This window comes from Cydia pomonella, chromosome 8 (genome assembly GCF_033807575.1).
Source record: "Cydia pomonella isolate Wapato2018A chromosome 8, ilCydPomo1, whole genome shotgun sequence".
Taxonomy (NCBI): domain Eukaryota; kingdom Metazoa; phylum Arthropoda; class Insecta; order Lepidoptera; family Tortricidae; genus Cydia; species Cydia pomonella.
In genome coordinates, this window is record NC_084710.1 from 18,731,727 (window position 1) to 18,758,769 (window position 27,043).

Below are 27,043 nucleotides of genomic sequence, written 5' to 3' on the forward strand. Positions count from 1 at the left end.
AATGACAATAGCACCAACACACATGACGCAATGAACGAAATGAATGTAACAGTACATTTTTTTTTAATTCCTCCTATAATCTGAATGAATTAAAACTATTTAAAAATTATAATGTTTGGGAAGTTTAAAGTCGAACAATGAGACGCAAAGAGTATTATAATTATATAGATGAGACGCCTCAACAACGCTTGTCCTGTGGTTTCATCGTAGAAATTGTCGAGGAGACTGTGTAAACTATGCTTTATAGTGACATTGACATTAGCTGGACAAGTCGAGTTTTAAGTTTAATCTAGTTCGTGTCATCCAGGATGACGCACAGATTTGTCAAATCTAACGTTTAAGCACTTGTTAATACGAGTCAAGGCACGCGTCTTCGTGAATGACACGATTATTTAGTGGCGCAAATACGAAATGAGAAAAGTAATATTATTATATTTAACTTGTAATAAATCGGTTCAACAATAATGAACCTATTATATATTAGGTGTCATTTATGTGACTATTCACAATTATGAATTCTACTAACTGTAAGTAGTACTAAATATAAGTAACGAATTACAAATAACCTATCAAATCATGGTATAATTATATATTGTTCAATAACCGGCATGTTTTCAGCATTTTGCCAAACAAAACCTCAGTTTTCTGTGAGGATCGTTGTCTGTGATCACTACTTAACCAAGCCTATACCAGGAATAGACGTAATCTATTCAGACTTCAGAGGGTCTGATATTAAGCAGGTGAGTTTGCTTTGTATCTGATTTCGATGTAAATTTATGGTCCAGAACGGATTTATTAATGATACTATGATATTAATGCATCACGATTAGGAATCAAAGGTAAGTTGACCTGAACTAGACCAATATTTTTTTACTTCTTAATAATAATAAAAAAAAAAATTTTCGGCAGGTTCCAGTACTACGTATATTCGGCCCTGCGTCCGATGGCCGTAAGGCCTGTGTTCATGTCCATGGGGTTTTCCCATACTTTTACATACCATGCCCGGTACAGAACCCGGAACCACAGTTTCTATATCAAGTATGTTTATAAAAAAAGTATAATTATGGTTAAATTATGTTTATAATTCTGGGAAATTATTACTTATATTTAATTTTGCCTTTGATGAGCATCAAAAGGTTACACGTATTAAGTCATTTTGTACTTTTTTCATTTAGACATATTTTTTTTATCTTATTAAATATCATATCTGATAATGCTGCTCATTGTGTCTTCTTAGAAATTCCTAAAACGAAATGAAAGGAAAGAAGATGATGAATGTATTGTCTTACAAAATATGTTTTAATATCATATGTATTTTAGATTGCAGCAAGTTTGGATAAGGCCCTGAACATAGCCTTAAAGCAGGCCTCATCAGCAAACCAGCATGTCTATAAGATTTCACTGGTGAAGGGATTGTAAGTTTTCAAAGATAATTAGGTACTTAATATAATGAGTTAAATTTAACCATGGGGTAATGAAATCATTTTTCTTGTCATTGTTCTGTCTCATATGCCAGAAGTGATACAGTTTTTATAAATCCTTACAAATCTGCTAATTCATTACTTACTTGCTGATGGAGACAGTCGAAAAAAGGGGTAGAGTTTTTTTTAATACACTATAAATTAATATATAAGATGTAGTTAAAAGAAGTAGAGATATAATTAAAACAATTTGCTACAGAAGTAAATTGATTAACTGAAATTCAACTTTGATTGTTTTTTTTTATTCCTTAAATTAACACTAACAGGCTATACATGTTAATTGTTCAGGACACTTAACTTATATTTCTTGACAAATAAAATTATTCTCTCATTTTCAGACCCTTTTATGGATTTCATGACAAGGATCATTTATACTTAAAGGTTTTCCTTTATAATCCTGGACTAATCAAACAAGCGGTAGAACTTTGCAGCAATGGCGCTATTCTCGGACAAACATTTCAACCACATGAATCTCATCTCAACTTCACACTACAATTCTTTATTGATTTCAATTTATTTGGAATGAGCAACATAGATCTACAAGCAATTAAATTCAGAAAAACTGGTATTTCACAACACAGTGATGATTTTATTGAAAACAGTCATGATTGTCTAAAATCTGAAAGTGTTTGTTACTATGAAGGTGACTGTGTAGCATCTCACATTATAAATAGACAAAGAATAGGAAGAGGCGATGGAATTGAAAATCCAGGTTTAGAAGAAGTGTGGAATCAAGAGATGGAAAGAAGAAAGCAACTTAACATGTCTATAGCTAGCAAATCACTGTCGCAGGGAAGAATCAAGAGTCAGGAAACAGAAACTCATTACAAATTTGAGCAGATGTATTTATTAAAAATGTCAGATTTGATTAACAAGCCAGCTGATCTAAATATTAATAAAGTAGTAGAAGAGGTATATTATCCAGCCGAAAGTATGGAAGGATCGCAATTCTTTAATGCAGTAGATGTCAGTATACATTTACCAGATCAAGCACATAATGCTAGTCTAAATCAAACATTGAGGCCAATGAATGAAAGTTTCAGTGAAGATCTTGATGAAACCCTTGTGGATGAGAGTGTGGCGCTAAACAGTAGCCTACATTACAGTCAAATATTGTGTAGGTAATGATAAAACTCGTAAAATGTAAGAGCAAGGTATGATAAAGCTAGGCAACCCATTTCCCAAATTAGTTTATGAGTCAATTATAAGCCCTTATACCTTCCGAAAATTCAAAAGAAAATTAAGTGAATGGAATAGGTGAGCTTTATTGCTAGCTTGCGCTTACTTGAATATTTATGCCCCACATCAGACATTGTTAAAGTTATTTATAATGTTAACTACTTTGAAGTGAAGTATAATAAGCTGAACTTTTTTCAGTGGACAGTGAAGATTTGGAATTAATAGGCATGCTGCAAGATATGGAAGACACTGAAAAGCCTGAAGAGGACAGTATTATGGCCACCCCTGGAGTAGAGCAAGATGAAGATGTTGATTCTGATGATGCTGAATATTCACAAGTGTTTAATGAAGATACTATACTTCTGGAACCATTTAAAAAGTAACTTAAATAACATGTCGATTTTATATTTACTAATGGTTTTACGAATAACGCAAATGTATTATTTCTAGTGAAATGGATTCAAATGAGAATACACCATCTTGGCATGATTCATTTTGGGATGGAGCCAACATACCACAGCTTGATGGGACTTTCGATGATGATCGTAAGTATATTTTGTAATATATCTTTCTTAATATATAATTAGGAATGTAGATTGATTTGTTTTTTTTATTTTTCAGATGTTAAAAAAGTAAGAAAAAGAAAAATGAGACCGTTCAAATTAGGATTATCGCGACCTAAGAATAAGAAACATGTACCTGAAAAAAACACACAAACAGATAAAACATCTGATGTAAGTGATACTGATGAGGTAGACGTTTCTCAGGAAACAATAGATAGTATTTCAAATGTTTACATACAAGGAGCTGTAAAAAAAGAGGTACATAGTAGTTTAAATAGTTCTTTAGAACTAAGTTCAGATACTGAAGATACCAATGAAGTAATCATTAAAAAAGAAAATATTAGAGATCTGGTAGAAAAAGTTACTAGTAAACATGAAAGTACAATCAGGAAAAGCCCGGCTTGTGGTTTCGTAAGTGTAAAAAAAGAAGCAAAAAATGATATATTTGAAGATAATATTGCAAGCAGACTACATGTAGAATTAGAAAATATTGCAGATCTGGTAGAAACTGTAACTACAAAACATGAAAGATCTACTAGGAAAACATTGGGCACAGGTGGTATTGTCAATGTAAAGAAAGAAGTACGTTTATTTGACGATAGTACTATCAGCAAAACAATTGTCAAGAAAGACAATGCCACAGATCTGGATTTTAGTGAAGGACATGTCAGTATAGGAATAGCAGAAAAATATGATATTGAGAAGCATTACGAGCCTGTAGCCGGTTGCTCCACGATTATAAAACCAGCTAATATATCGCAACAGTCGCACAACGAATCATTCTTATCTTCACCAGAAGAAGACGAATTTGGAATACAAAGTTTCTATAACAAGTCTAGATTTTTTGATATATCTGTAGATGATAAAACCATTGCTAGTTATATTGAAGATACTCAAACAAAAAGTGAAGAAATTAAACCACAAGTCACAAATACTCATCTCAAAACAGAAATGAAGTTTTTGGATACTACAGCAAGGTCATTAAACAATTCCTCTATTACTAATGTTGTAATTACTCCTCAAATAAGACCACCTACTAAGAGCTATATAATATCCAGTTTAGAAAATTACAAGATACCCAAAGTAAAAAATCTCGAACCTTTCTTTTCCGACCATAAGGACTCCGGTGATAAAGTAGAAATTGGTCTTATGGTGTTGAGGACACATAGCAAATCTGCTAAAGATCAGAAACGTTTTGAGAAAGTTCTGGACGTCACAAGTCTCGAAGAATGGCGACAACTGCTGTTTCTTCAAACCAATGAAATTACTGAAGAGACGTCCAAACCAGAAGCTTTGCAAACACTTTTAGCAGGAAATAAACAATATATTCTAGAACCGATTAAGAAGCCACCAACTAAGAAACAGGTTGAAAAATGGATTAAAGATCAACTAAATCACGATAAAGAGGGATCTAAGGTGGAAGTAAAAGAAACAACAAAAATATTAGATGATCTTGAAAATTCGCAAGCCATTGGTTTGAACGAAGATGAATTTAATCGCAGTATTAGCTTAGAAAGTAATGATAAGGTATGTATTTTAATGATGTAATACAGATTTTGAGCAATGCCAATGGATATTAAATTTTACGTTTGTTCAACAGGATAAATCATCTTTAAATAATAGTCTGCAAGTGACTATGCATCCAGATGGATCATTTCTGTGTTTCGGTGGAAGTGAAAATCATGTAGACAGCATATCAAACGATACACCAGTATTAGAGGTATACCACACAGGAGACCATATATTCGTTGTAGTTCTTGTAATAAGAGTATTTACAGTACATATGGTGCTACTTTACCGCACTAGCGGTAATTGGCACATTACATAACTATGTCGAAAATTTAAAGGGCCATATATTCTGTAAAACGTACGATACATGTACGAATTAGTAATTCGCAACTCGTGTCGATATTATCGCCAGTATCGCCACTCGTTTCGAATTTCCTATATTTTTGCTCTGGTATCGCAATGTACTATTATTTGCAGGTGGATTTTCTTACAATAATGCTGATAGAGGTCCATGCATCAGTAAGAGGAGATCTGAACCCTGATCCTTTAGTTGATCCTATCCAAGTTGTTTTTATAAAAATTTCTAACGACTGCCCATCAAACCACTTCTTACAAAAAAACTTAACAGAAATTATATGCGTCGATGGCAGTCCAGAGCTTAAAGTACTCGATAGATGCATCTTCGATCAGAAAATTACTTATGTAAATTCAGAATCTGATCTTCTGGAGAAAGTGATTGAACTAGTTAAAAGTCACGATCCTGACATTATAACTGGTTACGAAATAGAAATGGGTTCATGGGGCTACTTGCTAGAACGAGCGCTAATATTAGGATTAGAAGTGGTGAAAGAGATTTCTAGAATAACGGAGAAGAATCGACAAAAACGTTGGCGGAGTGAGGAGAACGATTTTGAAGGGAGGATTATTGGTCGGGTGATGTTTAATGTGTGGCGTTTGTTGCGGCACGAGCTAGCGTTGTCCGATTACAGTTTTGAGAACTGTATGTATGAGATCTTGAAGGAGCGGGTGCCGGCGTATAGCGCAGCTCAGTTGGCAGCGTGGTGGGACAATCCGTCGAAGATTTTGAGGTGGATAACTGTAGAGCATTATCTCACTCGACTGTCGGGGACTTTGAGGATGATGGAGAAGCTTGATATGATTAGTAAGTAGTCATTTCGTGTCATTTTATTTTGAAAAGAAGTAACTTCGCTTTGATGTTTTAAAAGATGAGTTGATCAGTTTCCTATCAAAGGAACTTCTTTTGATAATTAATATCTACAAGTTTTGTTATGCAAAAAGTGTGGCAATCAGCCTTCGTCCCACTTTTGAACACGGGTCTCTTGACGGTTTGGGAGAAGAATTTACAAAATAATTAACTTGAGCATAATTGGGCTTTTCTTCTCTTTAGAGGTATCTTTTCGGAAAATATTGATAGTCTGTCATAATCACTCATAACCCACTTATTGTTTTGATGGTCTTGTAAATGTAAGTGCAGACATGAAATTCTTAAAACCGGTAAAATGTACTCTTTCAGACCGCACATCCGAGCTGGCCCGGCTATTCGGACTGCAATGGTGGGAGGTGCTGTCCCGCGGCTCCCAGTTCCGCGTGGAATCCCTGATGCTGCGCGCCGCCAGACCTCTCAATCTTATCGCCTTGTCTCCAAGCGTGCGGCAGCGCGCCGCTATGAGGGCTCCGGAAATACTGCCTCTTATTTTTGAACCAGGTACCTAATAAAAAAAATTTTTTTTAATGCAGATCAATGATCCATAGGATGTTAGTAACTCAAATATTTATATATACTCCCGGCAAAATACAGCACCATCTAGTGAGTTCAAATGTATCTAAGAACAATCTCGGCAAATAACGAGATCTCAAATCCATCCATTGGGGAGTTACCATGCCACAGACAGACACACATACGTTAATATGTCGGGGATTAAACCATTTATATGAAATAACTATGCTTTACTACAGTAACGTGGTGGCATTAAGATTGGCTGCACTCACTTTTACAGAGTGTTTTCAGTTCGCTACGACGCTTAACCGTTTAAGTAACCCTAGCCAAAAAACAAATATCACCCATGGTGGCATTTCATAGCGTCAGTAAATCTTATATTTTTTACATATTTAATTGGATTTCTGTAACTCGTTTATATACTGCTGAATACAAAAATGAGCTTTATGTAAACACGTATCCGTATCAGTTTAACATAAAACTGCAGAACGTTCTCGAATACATCAACTATTTCACGCTACTCACCGGAGCGATGAAAATAGCAAAAAATTGTAAGTGTAAAAGGGATAGAGCATAGACCCGATATATATTGTGGACTAGTTGAACTTTAATGTGTGGAGTGTTGTGGGTAGCTTGGCTACGCGACGCTAGATGACACTATATTCAAAAATACAAATCGTAATGTAATTTCGACATTGTTTCCTTAACTGTAAAGTTCAAATTATAGTAATGGGGGAGGGCTCGAAATCTCTTTGGAAATAAATATAGCCATAGATAGCGTTGTCTTTGTAGTAGTGTAGTGTGCGTGTAGCGACAATGGTTTTCATAGTAATTCAGGCTCAGGGCTTCCCTTAGTTCTTTGTCCCGTGACTTCAACGCTGAAAATATCAAAATCAGTTTTTTTTTTCAGAATCTCGATTTTATGCGGATCCCGTTATCGTGTTGGATTTCCAAAGCCTTTATCCGTCCATGATGATTGCTTATAACTATTGTTTCTCTACGTGCATTGGACGCGTGCAAAACATCAACGGGTCAGTATAAAAAAAATGCTATTATTGCTGTACACATATGTATTCAATTTCAATAATGCATAGAAGAATACACGCATTGACTCCATTGTTGAAATAGAATTCATACTATTATATTACAAATGTGATATCACTTATCAATCTATAGTAGGTATGTGGGTGGGCTACTAATATTGCGAGTTCAAACCTCAGGCGTGCCGCATACAGCACATAAATATTTAAAAATGCACTAAGGTGACTAAAGAATGTGGATAGGGTATGGCACTCCTTTAACTCAATTTCTGCAGCTGCCTTGATGGCAGAGTGACAGTACCACCTGCTCATTCAAAAGCAAATCAGGATCGTAGTGGCTCGAACATGTAGAGATTTTATTGATTACTCCGTCTAACACTACCATTTAACCAGCTCCTGACACCGGGTTGCCAACTAACAGACTCGATGCGATGCGATGCGTGTATCAATTCTTTTGTATGAGATCTGGTAAGTAAAATTCTTCCTTCGGGTGTCATTACGAAACCGGCCGCCGGCCCCGTTTCTCCTTTATCAGACCCTCTCGTGTCTATTAGAGATCCAGGCGAATTGTACAACCTTCCGTTTTTGACGTGCACTTCTAATGTAACTCTTGTCTTTGGCTTCGTAATAATGGACAAAAGGTGGGCATTTTGAGATTTGCCAAGAACAAGTGATTTGCTCGTTCATGTAGCGAGTTTTCATTTCGTGCGTGGCACATGAAAAGGCCAAAGCCACAGCTCCTTCATGTTTTATGTAGTCCGTGCATTCGGCAACGGCTCCCCACTTGCACCTTATAACCGCTTGTTTGTTATCCTTCGGCAATATATATAAAAGTCCATTGAAAGTAATCATAGTACGTGTTTGTAAACTTCTTCGCGGTATCTCCGCATGCTCACAAAGATGTGTTAGCTGTTGTGATTGGTTACTACATTTCAAAAGTTTGTTCCCCACAACTCCAAATATGGTGTTATTATCAATGGATAATTCTGCTACATGTTCGGCGGCCACTTCTGTGCAGCCGTTCATTTCTGAACAGCGTGATATTTTATTATTTGATGCCACATAAATGCCTTATTTATACTCTATTACGGCATTAATCCAAGCGTTCAATGTATAAAGCCAGGAGCAACCGTTGGGTTGTAGGGAGCAACGCAGTACCTTTCCATTTTGTAGTCCCACGAGTATGTGCCCTCTGCTAATAGTTATCACAGTGCATGTCGGTCAATCAAAGGTGTTAAAATCTTCACAAGAGTTCGCCTGGTTTAGGTGACATCTGACCATTTTGCTGTTACCAAGCGATGCGTAAGAATTCTCCGTAAACGGACATCTATCTAACACCAGATTCAAGTTTGTAGAACATCTCGCAGTCGTTCGGGGCTTCGAAGTGACATCTGAGGACGTCACCGTTTAGTTTTCCAATAAATACTTGTGCTGGAGTATTGTATACCAAGTCTTTCGAATATGTTCCATTGATGTGTTGTCCGTCTGGTCCGTAAAGGTTAATTATCGACGTGGGATGCCCAGTGACCGACGCAAGAATAAGCGCTAATATATAAACGGGTAAAATTGGAAGAACTTCCATACTTTGGTTAACTATAATCGAATCCGGCTTTCAAACTAATTGTCTAATGCCATGTGACCGGTTTTAAATAACACAAGTAGATAACACTCAGTGTTGTTATCACTGTAATGTGTTAATCGGTAAAATGGTTAATCCCCTCAGCGCGCATATAGCAATTTCTGCATAATTGGGATATTTCAACCGGTTGATTGTCGAAAGAAGTTAGTGATTTCCGTTTACACAGTTGAGTTTGCAGTAGCACACCTAACGATCGAAACATTAAAATTTAGATACAATTTAACGTCTGTAGCTACGAATTCCAACCAGTTCTGCCCTCAGCCATAATCACGAATAAAAGCCGACTCGCACTTGACCGGTTTTTATTAAAACTGCGGAAATACCACCCGGGGTTTTCTAATGAGGGAAAATACCTAGTTAATTACCTCTCGTTATTTACTTATTCGTAGAATGGCTTTTAGAGCATTTGTGATAGGCATCATTTCAAACAATTTTTTTTATTTTTTTTAATGTTACAAATGTACATATTACACACATATAAAACAAGTATATAGCGCCTTTTGGATTACACATGATGAAAAAATAACCAAATAGGTATATAACAAAATATGTCCTAAACACGGCCAAAAATGTATATTCAGTTTCAAACTCCCCAATACATCTCCAAAAAAGCGGCCAAATGCGAGTCGGACTCGCCCATGAAGGGTTCCGTACCATTTATGACATAAGTATTAAAAAAAACTACTTACTAGATCTCGTTCAAACCAATTTTCGGTGGAAGTTTGCATGGCAATGTATATCATATTTTTTTAGATTTTTGTTTCTGTTATTTTAGAAGTTACAGGGGGGGGGGACACATTTTACTACTTTGGAAGTGTCTCTCGCGCAAACTATTCGGTTTAGAAAAAAATTATATTAGAAACCTCAATATCATTTTTAAAGACCTATCCATAGATACCCCACACGTATGGGTTTGTGAAAAAAAAACTCCAGTAGGGCTAAGATGGAACCATCCAGCGGTGGCAGCATGGTTCCATTTTTATCACTTGTCTCTATTCCCGACACTTTCGCGCTTGCATACTTGTAAGAACGTGACAGACATGGTGACAAATGGTAAAGAGCCGACCATCTTAGCCCTGCAGAGTATAAAATAAGTAGGGCGTGGGTGTTATTTTCAAGTTTTTTTACATAAATACAATAATGTACGGGTTTTATTGTCTATGTAGGGTCTAGGGAGTAAAAACTACTAGCAACTATCATTTATTATTACCGAATAAAGAACTTATATTCCACGTCATCAATATGTATGTATAGTACCGTGATTCGAATCCTGTGAGAATTAGTTGAACGTGCCCTCTGCATTAATCGCGCCTCACATGAATTTTTAGGCGGTCTCTACATCTAGGATTCGAGAAACGTACCTAATAGTACTAAAAGAACCAAATGTTTTATCTAAATTGCGTAGCAGCGCGATCGATAGGCATGCGGTAGTTATGAATTAAACAAAAAAATATATTGACCACCTGTCAGTCAGTAAAAGTGATCCTATGAAGCCGATGGCCCCGGTTTCAAATCCTGCTTCAAATACTGGTAAAGTCGTTATTTAATAATAAAAAATTACAATATAAATTATTTCAAGGTAAACAACTATATATGTATATCTTTTATATATGTTTTACCTTAGTACATTTGTGTAATCTACAAATGTCTTATGATTCGTGGTGATGATGACGTTTATCATAGAATACGATAATTCTAGGTTATTAATGCTAATTGAAATCTGTCAAATCAAATCAGCTTCTTTTTTTCGAACTGGCTTTTGCCAGTCGATTAGCCATTATGAAGTTTAAAATGAAAAACTCTTTATAGTTCTTCTGCGATTTAATAAATTAAAAATGTTTTATAAAAGAATTGCGGTATATGTTTTGTATAATTCTATTGCTTTATTTGTGTGAAATAATTTACATGGTGAAATTATTATGTTTGACCATACGCTGAGGGGTGGATATGTAGGTCATATTGAACAAATTTGACTATGGGGCCAACCCCGAAACCTCGAAACAAAAATCTGCCGTCTCATACATTGTGGTGGTAGTTTTCTATAGAACAGCTGTTTTTTTTTGCGATTTCGGGGTTTGTTCATAGAAGAAGTTATTCAGTATGACCCATATTCACCCCACAGCGTATGGTCAAGCATAACAATTTCACCCTGTATTTTACGTACGGTAAACATCCCTATTAAAACGAAAGCTTTTCTCACTTTACGCACATTTATACGGGTAAAATCTTAAAATATACTCTTACTGATTTAACAAGTTCATTAGCTTGGCATTCAAATACATTCGCGTAATATGTTTATATTTTCTGCAATAAGACTGCTAATTGATTTATTGAGTGGGAATACTTTTTGTATGAGTAGTCTGTGTTGGCAAAGTATGAGTTATGAGATATTGAAAACACATTAATTAGTAAGATTATGACGTCATTGCGCTAGGCGTCGTTATAGGCGTTACTCAAGACTCTATTTACAAAATGTAACAAAAAATAGTGGATTCCGTTTAAGGGCAGTATCGTGTTCAATTAGGAAAAAGTAGAAATAAAATCGGTCGGTCGGTCGTCGAAGTCTGCCAACCCTCTATACAGGCCAACATTTTTTTACGTCATATAATTTTTTCTTCTTCTTTTTCCTAATCAGAACCTGATACTGAATATGCCCTTAAACGGATCCTAACTACTTTTGTTACACCCTGTATAACTAAAACTAGCTATGTAACTGCTTACAGCAGCGAGAGATTTACTCCCTTCTTCATAAGACTTTACAAGCCTAAATTAGTTAAATCAAGTTTTATTCCTTTCTTACAAATAATAGGGGCAAGTCAAGGCCGTTCATACATTTGGTCGTGCGCAATGTATGAAAGACCTCAAGATGGCTAATTAAATTCTTGCAACCGTATTGTGATCTAAAAAAAGCACTACGATGTTTCAATAACTCTGCTGGCTAAACATACTGCACCTTAAGATCAGACGGGCCGCACGCTTGTTTAGCACCGTTATGGTATAAAACAATTTTATAAGTACTTGTTTGTCTTTTTTTACTCGTGTTTTAGCCGCTGTGCCGCGTCGCAAAGTATATTCATTCAGGACAAGGCCTAAAACATAAATGTTTATTTACAAACAATAAAATTTAACGAACACAATATATTTAAGGCCTTATTACTATTTGGCACAATTATTTGAAACCGAAATGCCACCGTAGCGGCGGTCGGTCACCGTTTGCCAACTATGAAACCGTTGTCGGTTTAGGACCGAGTCACACTGAAGGTATTTGGCCGATATTAATTCAGTTGTAGTTTTTTTGTCTAGCAGATGTGTACCGTGTGTGTGTAGACTTTTGATAGGAAAATTATCTGTAAGTATTATTGTAAATTTTTAACGCCTACTTTTTTGTATTCGATTTTTTGAGACTGAGCACAAATGACTAAACAAATAGCCTATAAAGAAATTGTCCAAGACTCAAGACAAGTTACGAAGAGTGATAATAAAGACGAAGATTTCCCTCGCGGCATTGGTGTCGCTAATAATATTATGTAGTCCTAATTGTATTAAATAAACATTTAATATTAAGTTTATTCAGTTAACAAATATTTTTCTTCTAAGGTGGACCTAGAACAATTGTAAAAATTTAAAGAGAAAACATTTGAATATTCGCGCACATATAAAACATGACTTACTTTTAATTCTGTGTACGGTATTTTTCAACCTCTGACGTGGCAAAGTATGGACGTCCCAAAATAAACTTCCTTTTTTTTATTAAAATTTGATGGTTATAGTTACTGACACTGCCACGCTTTTCAAAGCCTGTGAAGGGTTAGCTTAGGCCATTGTTTGCCAGTTGCGGTGGTCATAGTAACAGTAATTCTGTGACCTCCAACCTTACTGAATACTTGCTTGCTTGCTTGCATGGGGGGGTAACGGCTAAAACTGTCCTGTATAGGGCAAGCCTAAGCTCATTCACAATATTTAGCGGCCAACAAACGCCGATGACACGCCCGCCAATTTCATTATCGACTCGAGTTACTTCCATTAACACGCTTTATGTGCCTAGTGGATATATAAGATTTTCCGATTTCACCACGGGTCTCGTTCAGAAACTTTTTATGCAATACAAATACGATACGAAATTATTATACGGCCCTATTCTAACTTTAAGTTATCTAATATTTGACGTATCTTAAAGTTCGAACTTCGAACCGAGCCGACAGTTTACTATGGCGGGATTGGCGGACCCGCATCTGAACCACACACCACAATTGTAAAAACTATGGAGTACACCGCATGCACACATAGACCGACTCGACCAGCGAGGCGAATTATGGGGCCGTAAAATCGGCAATCGGCGCCGAAATCTTTACTATACAATACAACTCTTAGATTTTTATAAAATGTAACATACGTACTCAGTTTCATAGCTCGTCTATAGCATAACCAAAGAAATTGGAAGGTGTAAGGCCGACGCCAAATTTGACACAATAAAGACGTCCTATTAGCTCTGTTAGCTAGAAAATTTAAACTTTCGAAACACACGATTTGAATATCCTTAGGCTATTGAAAATATAATATGTTAACCACACCAATATATTTTGAAAATTCACACGTACGTACTTAATTTTTAGGGTTCCGTACCTAATCAATATGTTTTGAAAATTCACACGTACGTACTTACTTTTTAGGGTTCCGTACACAAAGGGTCAAACGGGACCCTATTACTACTGAGACCCCGCTGTCCGTCCGTCCGTCCGTCCGTCTGTCACCAGGCTGTATCTCATGAACCGTGATAGTTAACCAGTGGAAACTTCTACAGATTATGTATTTCTGTTGCCGCTATAACAACAAATACTAAAAACAGAATAAAATAAGGGGGCTCCTATACAAAAAAGTGATTTTTAGATAATGGTACGGAACCCTTCGTGCGTGAGTACGACTCGCACTTGACCGATTTTTTTACACCTATTCTTTTGCAACAAATACTTCACTGGCATAATCTTAATTTATAATGAATTCTGAATTGAAAATCTCTTCGACTTCGAAATTGCAGCTAAAGTTTAAGTAAAATGAAGAAACTTTCGTTTAACCCCTTACTGTAATAACCGGCCAAGAGCATGTCGGGCCACGCTCAGTGTAGGGTTCCGTAGTTACTCTTCCGTCACAATATAGTAAATTGTTAACCAAGAGATGAAACGGTACCTTTCACCCGAGTTAAACAAATAGGCAAATTTGCATAATCAGTACCTAATTAAAGTAAGTCTTTTTACTATGAAGGGAAAACTTTTTGCGACAACTCAAAAACAGCTAAACTGATCATGTCCGCTATAGTTTTCATTTAATGTCTTTCTTAAGCTCTACTTCCACGATTTTTTTCATATTTTTTGGACCTATGGTTCAAAAGTTAGAGGGGGGGGGACACATATTTTTTTTCTTTCGGAGCGATTATCTCCGAATATATTCACTTTATCAAAAAATGTTTCTTGAAAACCCCTATTAGTTTTGAAAGACCTTTCCAACGATACCCCACACTCTAGGGTTGAAGCGAAAAAAAAATTTCACCCCCACTTTACGTGTAGGGGAGGCACCCTAAAAAAAATTAAATTTTTCGATTTTATTGTACGACTTTGTCGGCTTTATTGATTTATATATGCATGCCAAATTTCAGCTTTCTAGCACTAACGACCACGGAGCAAAGCCTCGGACAGACAGACAGACAGACAGACAGACAGACAGACAGACAGACAGACAGACAGACAGACGGACATGGCGAAACTATAAGGGTTCCGTTTTATGCCATTTGGCTACGGAACCCTAAAAATGAACCCTAACTTAGTGAGTACGAAGCAGTTTAAATATTATATATAGTGGCGTGCTGCACGCGTATGTTTGACGTAGCGTGACGTGCTGATAAAGTTACTCAAAAATCATAGAGTCCTGCTGTACTCGAAAACTTTTGGGTCGCCGGCGGCCTACATGGCATTGAGAGTGTTAAGTATTATACATATTTGTTAATTAATTTGTAGTGAGTCAGCCTACGAATTCGGCGCCTGGCGGCTCCGTATACCCCGAGCCAAGCTCGACGCTTTAGTGAAGAACGGTCTCGTCCACTGGTCACCCGTTGGCGTGGGTTTCGTGAAGCCGTCAGTTCGGAGGGGGGTGCTACCGGCGTTGCTGAGGAGGATCCTCGCGGCGAGGCAGGCTGTGAAGAAGAGTATGAAACAGCAGACGGATGAAAGCGTTAAGAAGGCGATGCATTCGCGACAGCTAGGTATGTGATTTTTCTTATGCACTAATATATGTATACATATATCAGGATTACTCCGCAGCATTCACTCTACCCTACAGTAATTAAGGAGGGTGGTGCGAGGTGAAGTCATTAGAGTTTAAAGCCGGCGTTTTAAGCCTTTAAAAGGCAGAGGAATATATTTCCTAAATACTTTTCTATGTATTTAAGTATTTATATATTATATATAATTTTGCATAATTTCTGACACACCTACTTCTTATAAAGGGTTAAGACTATCATTCATCACAGTCCATAGAGTTTTATAAATAATTATGTATGTATATGCAAAACTTGCCGATATCTGTATTATACGACAAAATCATTAACTGGTTAAGCCTCAGGTACTTATATTCGCATTTTAATTTCCTTCTTTTCTCTTTCTTCGTATTAAATAATACATTAATTTTACGTTTTTATGAGTACCTTGTGTATTACTGGCATCAGCTGAACATCCTTAATAGCGCAGCAGAGATAACATTCCTTCCGTTTTAACACTCTGGAAACAGTCCCGATATCAAATTAGCTTACAAACTTCTTCCACAGGTCTAAAACTGATAGCGAACGTGACGTACGGATACACGGCAGCCAATTTCAGCGGCCGCATGCCGTGCGTCGAAGTTGGCGACAGCGTTGTTGCCAAAGGCCGAGAAACGCTCGAGAGAGCCATCAAGATGGTACGAGATAACAAGGACTGGAACGCCAAGGTTCGTTTTCTGTGAAGATTTAGATCGAAAGAGCCATCTGTATGGTACGAGACAGTGAGGATTCGAGCGCTAATGTACACTTTCTGTGAAGATAGCTACAATGTACAATGGCTGCAAAATTGCATGGACACATTATTAACGAAACTCATTCATAAAATCACCATACACTTTCGCAGCTGAGATGTACAAAATAGGACGCTTATTTCACTGCCGTTTTGCCAATTTAAATGCGCTTCAAAGCGCTACTCCCCCTTTTTAACTTCATATCTGTCAATATTGGCATTAGTGCGTCCTAGACACAAAGGATCGACAAAGTCGTAAAGATGGTGCAAGATAACGTCCTCGTAAAACGCTAGAAAATTTGAAACTTACAGTAGGTAATCGTTGGTCAGTTGCAAAGAAATCTAATGATTTTGATGAAGGTATTTTCAACAGGTGGTATACGGAGACACTGACTCGATGTTCGTCCAAGTGCCGGGTGGTACGAGGGAGGAAGCTTTCCGGATCGGGCAGTTGATAGCCGATGCCGTCACCGCGGACAATCCTTCGCCCGTCGCGCTAAAACTTGAAAAAGTACTCTTGATGTTTTGATTAGCTGGAGTGTAATCAATCCAGCCAATCAAAACATTAAGGCTGAATTGATTACGTTTGAAATATGTAAAAATAGGGTTGATAGTTTTAACGACTTTTACGCGCAGGCTAAAGCTGTTTTCATATTTTTAAACTTTTTACTTTCTTGTCGGATAGCGTTCAAATGATGCAATTTTACTATACAAATATTATACCTTTCGTGGCTTATATGTTATGTTTTGTTGTTGTTTTCCTCTTTTATTTTGCCATGAAAAAATGCTCACTACTCTACTCATTTTAGCATAGCTTCAGTATTGTAACAATTGTCCTTTACCAACAGGTGTACCAGCCGTGTATCCTACAAACCAAGAAGCGTTACGTCGGCTACATGTACGAGAGCCCAGACCAAGAGCATCCCGTGTACGAGGCTAAAGGTATCGAGACGGTGCGCCGCGACGGGTGTCCTGCTCAAGTAAAGGTAGGTTTATTTACTTACTTACTGCTGTGACGCAGCGACCCGAGTGGCTCTTGGCCATCGACACTAAAGACCGCCATGCTTCTCTGTCCAAAGCCGTTTCCGTCCAGTCGACGGCGCCGAGTACAGTCAATTGCAAAAATATGTATCGAATAAATCGTCTCATAAATATAGTACTACGCTCTTATTACACTGGAATAAGATGCTATGGGAGTTATGGGACATATTTTTGAGTAAGATGTGTACACCCATATTTTTACACTTGACTGTACGCTAAGGTCTTTTTGCACTTCGTCTCTCCAGCGGTACCTATAGGGCGTCCAGACGGTCTTCTCAGACTGCACGATCTTCACCCATGACTACGTACCCGAGCCATCGGCACGTAAACGTTCGGAAGGCAGGTTTACTTTTGTTATACTTGGATTTGGCACTAGATGGTCACCGTAAGAGTAGAGGGGTCACAAAAAAGTATCTGAATAAAAAATATGGACTCTATAAGAATTTTGGAAATTATCTTAAAAAATCGAAAAAGAAAAACGAAACCGTCAGAATAAAGAAAAATCAAAATAACGATATGTTTTACATATTCGAAAATTCACTGTAAGCTTGCGTCACTTGCACTTGCAGCATGGGAGCATTTGTAGGATCCATTTAACATCCTCTCTGACGCACTCGAGTAATTAAAACGCATTTTCCTGATTTTCTATCCTTCCGTAACAATCTTTAAAGTAATATTTCTACAATATTGTTCGTTTGTTCTAGCTCCTTCAAAAATCCCTGTGCGAGCTATTTTCCTCCGGCGACATGTCCCGCGTCAAACGGCTCGTCACATCCACCCTTACCCGATTGGTGGACGGAACAATGCCCCCTCAGGAGTTATTCTTCACGCGCGAGTACCACGGCGTGGGCGGATACCGACCGGCGGCCGCGGCGCCTCCCAATGAGATTGCCAAGTTAGTAAGATGTGTCTCCATGTCCTAGATATAGATACTAAAATGACAGGTTGATTGACCAATTTTTCCATCAAATTAAATTATTTAAACTGGGCTGTGGGAATGAAAAATAATTTAAGAACCTGGAAATTATATTATCAGGAATAGCTTAGGCTGCGGCCGCGGACTCGACGCCAGCACTCCAAGCGACTCAGTCGAAATGTACCTATAGATTTGAATTAACTTGTATTGGACGACACCGGTAATTGGCCTCTAGTTTTTTTTTTATACTACGTCGGTGCAAACAAGCATACGGCCCGCCTGATGGTTAGCAGTCTCAGTAGCCTATGTTGAGTTCTGGCAACCTTACTCACCGGCAGGAACACAACACTATGAGTAGGGTCTTGTGTTATTTGGCTGCGGTCTTCTGTAATGTGGAGGTACTTCTCCAGTTGGGCTCTGCTCTAGATCTGGAATGACATCCGCTGTGCTCTGCCCTACCACACAAAGCGAGATGACATTCCCACTGCCCATACCTTTCTTTTGGCCGTAGTTTAAGGACGTGCCCGGGTCCAAAGTAGTTCTAAAGCATATTCGAAATCGTGCGCGTTAGAAGATACCCACCTTGTGGCATTACATCGAATTTTTAAACTTGGCAGACACTTCACGGTAACAAGTTGGTCCTGGCCGTCCTGGGGCCCATTTCTCGAACGGTATTAGTCTAATATTATTAGTGTGTTGCCATGGTAACCCATACGAAATTACAGTTCGTGGACTAATATTAGTCTAATACACTTCGAGAAAAAAGCCCCTGCGCACAGTACGCACGCTCTAAACACATTTCCCCTCCAGGCGACTAGTGTGCCGCGACCGGCGCGCGCTGCCCCGCGCGGGCTGGCGCGTGGCGTGGCTGGTGTGCGCCGGCGCGCCCGCCACGCCGCTCGTCAAGCTCGCTCGTACCCCTAACGAGGTATTCAATATTTCATTATTAAGGAATATTTGACGTAACAGAATTATATATCTTCAAATTCTTTGTAAATGGATGAATCAACTTTTTCTTCTCTCGTTGCCCTTAGTTACGTTCGTTTGGGCAAAGAGAATTTGAAATAGAGGTGGATTGTCTCAGTAAACTTTGTAGCGTAAATTTACTGCCATCTTTCGACACATGTTTAAAACTTTTAGAACGCCATTTGACTTTGATCCTTATTCTTTCACTGATATGCATACCCCGGGGTTTTCGGTGCGGGAATGTTTTACCTAGCCAAAAAACAGGTTAAAACTATAAAAACCAATACTATTTTAATATTTCTAAGCGCATTTGAAGCTTACCTTCTATTTTTAATTCATAGTTTGGTAATTATTTTACAATAGACAAAGTTATAAATACAAGAAAATCTTCCCGCACCGAAAACCCCGACGTATGCTGATATGTGTTAGATTTGTTAAATATCAAAAGGTGGCGCCATCTTACCAGTTACCGGGCATCGGCTAAAGGTTGTGGTGGCGCCATCGCTCGAAACGATGCCGCTATACCTTTGGCCTTTGATCTATTAGGCCCAGTTGCACCAACCACATTTAGCGGAATGATCAACGTCACTCGGTAGTGAACTATAGAACTTCCCATACAATTACATTTAGCAAACGATTTAACAGTGACAGACGGTTTGATGCAACCGACCCTTAGATAGCGCCACTGTTTGATAACAAATTTAACACATACTCGTATCAGTGAAAGAATAAGGATCAAAGTCAAATGGCGTTCTAAAAGTTTTAATCATGTGTCGAAAGATGGTAGTAAATTTACTGCGGCTACAAAGTTTACTTACAGTTTACTCACTTTGACAATCCACCTCTATTTCAAATTCTCTTAGGTTGGGGTCACTCTTAAACCCTGGTTATTTTATGGTATTTTTAAGAACCAAACATCTACGACAGTTATCAGCCCTTTCCTTATTACTGCCTTTAGCATATTTGTAGAATAGAGTGTATGTTACACTAGTAATAAACAATTTTTACCTGGCTGATGGGACAGAACTACAACGAAAAGTGAGCTGATGAAGAGTAGCCTTCCATTGTCACTGAAGCGAAAACTCGTCGACATGGTCGCTCACAGAGAATCAGAAATCCACATTGAAGATAGTAGCTATCCGAATACTATACCACACTGCGCTCAAAAACCCTAATGGCTGACGTTGACGAGAAGACTACTAGACTCAAACAGGTGGGCTAGTGTAGCTACATTATCGGCCAATAATATATCACCTCCAAGTTTTCATGGTAGAACTATTTTTAAATATTTGTAAGTGGTTTACACCCCACTACTTTATGTAGTTTAGTAGTAGTCTATTGTGCGAGCAATGCGAAAAATTGGTGTCATGTCATGGTTTTATTTTACATACATGGTCAAATTATATTTTTTATTAGAACTTTGTTCAATAATATGCTGAGTTTCCTATTGTATTTGTCAGTATTTCATTGCAGTATTCATCACATATTTGTATAAAATGACTAGTAAAATATGCAATCTACAAACTAACCTACATTGTTTACTCTATACATGGTCATACGAAAAAACACAAAAAGTGATATATTATTGGCCGGTACTGCACCTACTAGATGCCAGAAGATAGGCACATTGACAAGTTCCTCAACAACTTGCCCGCAATCAGAAAGAAGCCCGAAATCCGGAGTCGTGGAGATCAAGAGGAGAGGCCTTTGCCTCGCAGTGGGACACCGGAATAGACTAGGAAAAATAGAATATAGTTAAATAGTTCTGAGGACATGTCAAATTTATTTTGCACATGTGCGCGTAGAATGCGACAAACTTATCTTAATTTTAAGATCTGTATCTCTAACCAATAAATGGCCTTAGTTATTATGCACAAACGATCCAACCCACAATAAAATTTCATTAAAATGAATAGACCAACACAGAGCGAGCATACGCGCATAATTGCCTCGCGCGTATGTTCGCTCTGTGTGGACCCGCGTAATGACTAGGTAATGTATTTGACTAAGGTTTATAATCGAATGGCAGATGCTTGTGGGTTGGAACTGCGTAGTTAACAGCGTCCAAATAAAATGTGGTTTTAATTTGGAGGTGGCGCGGGACGGCGCCGTGCCGCACGTCGCGTACTACGCGGCGCGCGTGCTGCTGCCGCCGCTGCACCGCTGCCTGGCGCTGCTCGGCCTGGACGTGTTCAAGTGGTGAGTCCAATTTCCAGGTTTTTCATAAAAGGTAGAAACCAAAAGCGCCAATTATTTACATTCATACTTCCCGTTTCAAATATTGTAAACGATGTGCTGATATTTGGTAATAAATCCAGCTTTGATGATTAATTTGAAGAAAAGTCACATTTTCCGCAAAGTGCAAAGTGCAATCTAATTTGAACCTTAAATCGGATGGCTAAGGTTGAAATTCTATTGGCGCGTATGTGGTCGATAAATCGTACTATGCGTGGAAAAGGGTTAACTAAGAAAACTCATGTAGACTTACGGAGTGACAGCACTCCATGCTTGCTTACCTCTCTATGGTCTGTATAGACGTGCTTCGCCTAAAGGAGCGAGGCACGTGTGCCTACCTCAGGCGAGGCAGGTCTTCACACACCGAGCTGCGCCTATTTCCTCGCGTGGCGGTTCGTTCTGTGTGGAATCCGCCTAATAACTAATACATTTGTTTTATTTTCTCGCAGGTGGAAAGATCTCGGATTTCATCGACCAGACATTCCCACAGCTCGTGCTCCCCTCGCGGGCAGCATCGCTCGCTACATGTGGCGTTCGGCGTGCGTGGCGTGCGGCGTGCGCGGCGTGCGAGCCGTGTGCGGCCGCTGTGCGCAGCGGCGACATACTACTGTGGCGCTGCTGGCTAACAGAGGGGCGCAAGCGAGGCAGCGCTGTCTAGATTGTCAACAGGTTAGTACAGTGTACAATACTTGAGGCAGGAAGGTTCCCACGCAGATGGAAAGAGCTTTTATTCCATGGTCTAGATATGGTGTTACATGTGGCGTGCGGCGTGCGTGGCGTTGGAGCGCTGCGCTACGACGACATACTTTGTACCTACTGTGGTGTTGCCGGCGAACAGGCGGACGCAAGCGCAGCACCGGTGTGTGGATCGCCAACAGGTCGCTATGAGGTCGGGTCAGTGATCGTGAATAATATACTGAATGATAACTCTACAACAAACTTGCCGAAGGTTGGTTGTCAAAGTAAATCATCGGCGAAAAGTTGGTTGGAAAAGTGCGTCAAAAGGCAGGTTTACTCCCACTAATTGGTCGTAACTACTAGAATTTTTCTCCAGTAGTACTGGTAAAAAGTGGGAATTTTTGCCCAGTACCTAGTTACCACCAAAATTTGGTCAAAGTTCAAAACTAATAGAAATAGTATAGTATAAGTATAGAGTACTTAAATAAATAAAAAAAAATATATGTCGATGAGTGTTATTGTTTGCGTTTGCACTTTAACAAAATTTTAGTGGTAACTACTGGGGAAAAAACTAGTAAAAAGGTAACTAGTGGGGATAACCCAAAAGGCAGAACCTTAAATAGAATGTGAATATTGTTCCAGATATGCGAGTCATGCTGCGGGCACGCCCAGTCCGTCCACTGCAACAACACGGCGTGCGCCGTCTTGTGGGCGAGGATCAGCGCACAGGCCAAGGTGGAAGAGTTGCAAGACGTCATTGCACATTTGCCTGAGCAGTTCAAGACTGAAATTATCGAATTTTAAGCTTTAATAGCTGTCGAAATAGTAAAATACTTTGTTGTAATAATGAAAATGAAATTATATAAAAAAAAGCTCTTTAAGGTATGGCTTAATAATTATGTTGTAATAAAATATCATCCGGTGAACTGGTAATCAGTGAGCCCCTTAAGGGCTCCTCTACATGATGGCCCAGCGTAGGCCAGTCTAAGGAACGCAGCTATGCGGTGGAATAAAATAAATAAATAAATAAAAAATGGTTTATTGAGATTTTTTTTTATACCACGACGGTGGCAAACAAGCATACGGCCCGCCTGATGGTAAGCAGTCACCGTAGCCTATGGACGCCTGCAACACCAGAGGCATTACATGCGCGTTGCCGACCCTTTAAAAACCTGTACACTTCTTTTTTGAAAAACTCCATACTGTAGCCCCTCGGGAAAACCTCGGCAGGAAGCTCATTCCACAGCCGAAGCGAGATAGCAATATCACTTGCTCCTTCTAACGCCTAAATGCGTCCCTTTCCCTTGGACTAGCCTACGCTGGGCCATCGTGTAGGAGCCATTAGACATATAACGACATTTTTTATGCGTCGAAATAATATCACAACTTTTAGCTCCCTCAACGGTTTCCATCACTTTTTAGCTATTAAAAGACAAGCTAAGAAATCATTATGTGGTCGGTATTTCTAGTCATAGGCACTAGAGTGAGCTGTGAAACTGCATAGAGAGAAATTTGAATGAATTCATTGATAAAGTCGCCATGCACTTTTACGGCTGATTTTACCTATGGAAGTTTAAAGGTTAAATAAATTCTTTAAATATGATTTTTATGCGTGTTTATTTAAATACAACAATGGTTAAGTGATACATTTAATTAAGTAATTCACGAATTAAACAATTAACTACTATGGGCGACGGGCGGAGGAACGCTAACATTTTTGCCCGAGGTTTTGTTTGTTGTTTTAATGTATTTATCTATGGGCCACTAGTTGATTGGAATAAAAAAGTTAAATTCTTTTCAATTCATTTGGGAAATACAGATATGATAAGTGCTATCTGCTGAGACGAAGATCCAGATTAGGTATGTAAGTTACATTTAGTATCATAATTATAAATACATTTAAAGAGTCATTTAGATTACCATGTATCTACTTAAGTTATGGAGATCTACACAGTATATAATAAAGATACTATGACATTGAATATCATATTAAATCACAATCATATCTTTGAGGAAACCCACTATAACCCACGAATGTTGTATGAGACGTGTGTAGCGATTGTAGGATTCTTCTTTGCTGTGTCTACAGTGGCGCTAGCACTTCAGCCTTGCACGTTGCAAGTCATGCGAGACAGCATCTTCCATATCTTTGGTGCAGGACATGAAGAAGAGGTGGATAATCTTTTAAACCCACAATCCGTTCGCGCAGTCAGTGCTAGAGGTACAGAATTCGCGCTTTGCCAATGATTCCCTTCATTTATGGTCGATGCGCAAAAGCACGAGCTTCATTTCTGGTCGCTTCAAGTCTCCTCAAAAACTCCTGACTAGTCAACTGCCTCCTTGCCTCCAAACTCCCCAATATCTGCTGCTGGTCTTCCTTAGTACAAATACAAATGAGGGTTTCTATTATGTCCTGGAGTTTTTTGGAGAGTTGCTCGTCATGGATGTTGATGTACATGACTTTTAGGAGGAGCGAGAGGAGGTGCTGGTCGGATGGGAGACGAACGTTCCAGACGCACCAGCAGTGCTTAATCCATTCTTCGAAACACTGCAAAAGGATTATTTTTGTTACGTACATTTTATTAAATCCTAACTCGCATTGACATGTATTCAAGTTTACGGCCGCGGACGCATGCGGCGCGCGGCGCGGCGAGCTGAGCGTTTTACGTTCATTCAAGTGTATACATTTTGGTTGTGCCCCTAAAGGGTTAAACTGAACCTGGTAAGGTATCACATTTAATTAAAATATACATATTAACCTCTAAAATAGACATAAGCAACATTTGTGCCACATCCACATTGGAGCATGTGTCCAGGTTGTCACACATGATGGTGCAGAACATCTTCTTCCTGTTCGCGCAGTTCACGCCGTTGATCTCAATCAGCTTCTTACTGAACCTGAAGTTGTTGGCTTTTCTGAGCAAGTTGGATTCTTGGTACAGCTGCTCCAGGGTGACTACAAAAAGGTCTCCCGACTTTACTGTCTGAAATTATACAATTATTCTAATATAAGGACAAAGTGAGATACTATAAGGAAGAGGCCAGTGCAGCTCGCAAAAGCCACATAATAGGGCTCTTTGAAACTGCAATTGCGGCTCTTCAAGATAATTCCTAAAAATTATTATTTATAATGCGGTTAGCCCATCTCATCTCATATTTTTATCATGAAGATTAGTGGGATACTGCTTGGAACTCCAGAGCATGTACGTTTACACCTTTGTACGGTACGGCAATGGGAATCTCTAGACTTGTAATTGTAAACATTGTTATAATTGTCAACTATAATGAGATTCAGACACTACTAATAATTCACATTTGATCAATGATTTTTGTTCTAAATCAACCCTTATTTCTTATAAGTATAGAGTATTATTTATATGCAAATATTAAGTTTAAATACCTTTTCCTGTGCAGGCAGAAGCCTTATCAGTTCCATGAGGCATATATGAGAGAGCTTGTTCACATCAACATACTGCACCTGGAGAGAGTTCTTGAGACTTGTGTACACAACTTCATAGTAGTTGCCGTTATGGAACCCATTTGATGCCTGAATAGAATAGAAAAGAAATATTTATTTGTTTGAATATGTGACAATCAGATTATATTATATAAATATAAAACTCTTTTTTTCATCTTAAAAGCCAAATATTGTTAGACAAAAATATTGTAGCATGTATTTCTTACAACATTAGTAGGTAGCCTATAATTGATGATTAAACAAACTTCTTGAAGTGAATTTCAATCAATATTATACGAGTCAGTGCAAATATTGTGAAAATACAAAATAATGTCAGTCTGGTGCAATTAATTCCATACAATGACTATTTTAAAGTAACCATGTCAACCAGGTGCATAAATTTGATGTTTTGACTAAACACTTTTGCATGGCCGTAGTAGTACCAGTAGCAGCCCTTACCAAGCATGCATGCTGTATTTAAGCATGCATGTTTACAACTATTTCTACTTGAAATTTCTCACCATGCTCTGTAAAATAGCAGCACAACTCTTCAAACCTTTGGTCTTGTGGACTGTCATGTAATCATCAATGAGGAGGAGTGATGCTGGCAATGTCTTTTGTGGATTCACGGATATGCTGTAGTCCTAAAAAAATATTAAAACAAAATATATAAACTTGCAGTGGGACACAAAATCATAAATTGATAAGGATTTACTCACTTACTTTTATATTTTGAATAAGTTTGCAATACACATCAATAGTTGCTGGATATCTCTTAAAATTCTCAGATGTAAGCCTCCTATGTATCTTCTCCATGCAGTAGTCGAATACCTCCTGTGGTTCATAGAAAGGTCTCTTTACCTTCAACATGTTATCAAATGTTATGTCACATGACAATTCCAGAAAATTATTTAGTTGTTTCGCGTATTCCTTGGAAATGTCTGGATTCCATACTGCATCTAATTGTAGCTCTTCGTACATTATTAGCAGAGATGATAGGACATCTGCGGCAGATGGAACATGTCTCAGGTCTACCTCTCCAAGTAGGTTAAATGCTATTGGAAATTCTGCAATTAATATATCTTTTCGTAAACTATATTCATCATGATGTTTGCATTCTTCACAATTCCTTTCAAGTTTAGCTAGTAGACACTTATCTATGTTTTGTATAAGCATTGAAATTCTATCCTCCATTTTACTGGCTCGGCTTAATTTACCACGTTATTTATTTTCTTATTTCGGCTCGGAAAGAAACTTTTAAAATTCGAACTTCGTATTGATCGATTTTTGCATTCAATCAAAAGTCAAAATGCAATGCACTTTGCCTTTTTTTTTAATGCACCGCCCGTTCCGTTCTGACAGTTATTAAGCGATTGATGCACGTGCTGTGCCAATTCACCTCATCACGCAGGTTTGACTTTTGTTTTGATCTTGGTATACATCCAATATGCATCATCTAAAAATAAATGGGAAGCTAATTTTATGATGTTTACTGTTGTTGACATTATGTAGGCTATCAAAAAATGCTCATTGCAATTAAACACAGCGCGTTGTTCGCCCCATT

The 27,043-nt window shown here is 38.3% G+C and overlaps 2 protein-coding genes across 2 annotated transcripts; one reads left to right on the top strand and one right to left on the bottom strand.

The window, feature by feature from the left end:
- The first annotated feature begins 130 nt into the window (after positions 1-130).
- Positions 131-23,625, top strand: LOC133520739 (DNA polymerase zeta catalytic subunit). Its single transcript, XM_061855357.1, has 21 exons — positions 131-527; positions 619-740; positions 910-1,038; positions 1,321-1,415; positions 1,820-2,598; positions 2,859-3,039; positions 3,111-3,205; positions 3,282-4,750; positions 4,824-4,943; positions 5,210-5,894; positions 6,267-6,458; positions 7,381-7,501; positions 15,158-15,402; positions 15,964-16,124; positions 16,560-16,697; positions 17,035-17,172; positions 17,932-18,122; positions 18,954-19,071; positions 21,202-21,308; positions 21,794-22,013; positions 22,665-23,625. The coding sequence occupies exons 1-21, from the start codon at positions 512-514 to the stop codon at positions 22,824-22,826; spliced, it is 5,484 nt and encodes a 1,827-aa protein (XP_061711341.1). The 5' UTR covers positions 131-511; the 3' UTR covers positions 22,827-23,625.
- Positions 23,623-27,032, bottom strand: LOC133520756 (uncharacterized). Its single transcript, XM_061855391.1, has 5 exons — positions 26,203-27,032; positions 26,001-26,123; positions 25,423-25,569; positions 24,782-25,006; positions 23,623-24,570 (listed from the first exon to the last, which is right to left on the bottom strand). Exons 1-5 carry the CDS (start codon positions 26,671-26,673, stop codon positions 24,280-24,282), a joined length of 1,257 nt encoding a protein of 418 aa, XP_061711375.1. The 5' UTR covers positions 26,674-27,032; the 3' UTR covers positions 23,623-24,279.
- Positions 27,033-27,043: the final 11 nt, after the last annotated feature.

What these genes read in the sequence shown, in the direction of transcription:
- LOC133520739 (XM_061855357.1), top strand. An exon ending in ACGATACACCAGTATTAGAG is followed by an intron (nt 4,944 to 5,209) that starts GTATACCACACA and finishes TATTATTTGCAG; the next exon opens with GTGGATTTTCTTACAATAAT. An exon ending in GGCCTGGACGTGTTCAAGTG is followed by an intron (nt 21,309 to 21,793) that starts GTGAGTCCAATT and finishes ATTTTCTCGCAG; the next exon opens with GTGGAAAGATCTCGGATTTC.
- LOC133520756 (XM_061855391.1), bottom strand. Translation starts at nt 26,673, where the DNA reads ATGGAGGATAGAATTTCAATGCTTATACAAAACATAGATAAGTGTCTA. An exon ending in AACTTATTCAAAATATAAAA is followed by an intron (nt 26,124 to 26,202) that starts GTAAGTGAGTAA and finishes ATATTTTTTTAG; the next exon opens with GACTACAGCATATCCGTGAA. An exon ending in CTGCTATTTTACAGAGCATG is followed by an intron (nt 25,570 to 26,000) that starts GTGAGAAATTTC and finishes TATTCTATTCAG; the next exon opens with GCATCAAATGGGTTCCATAA.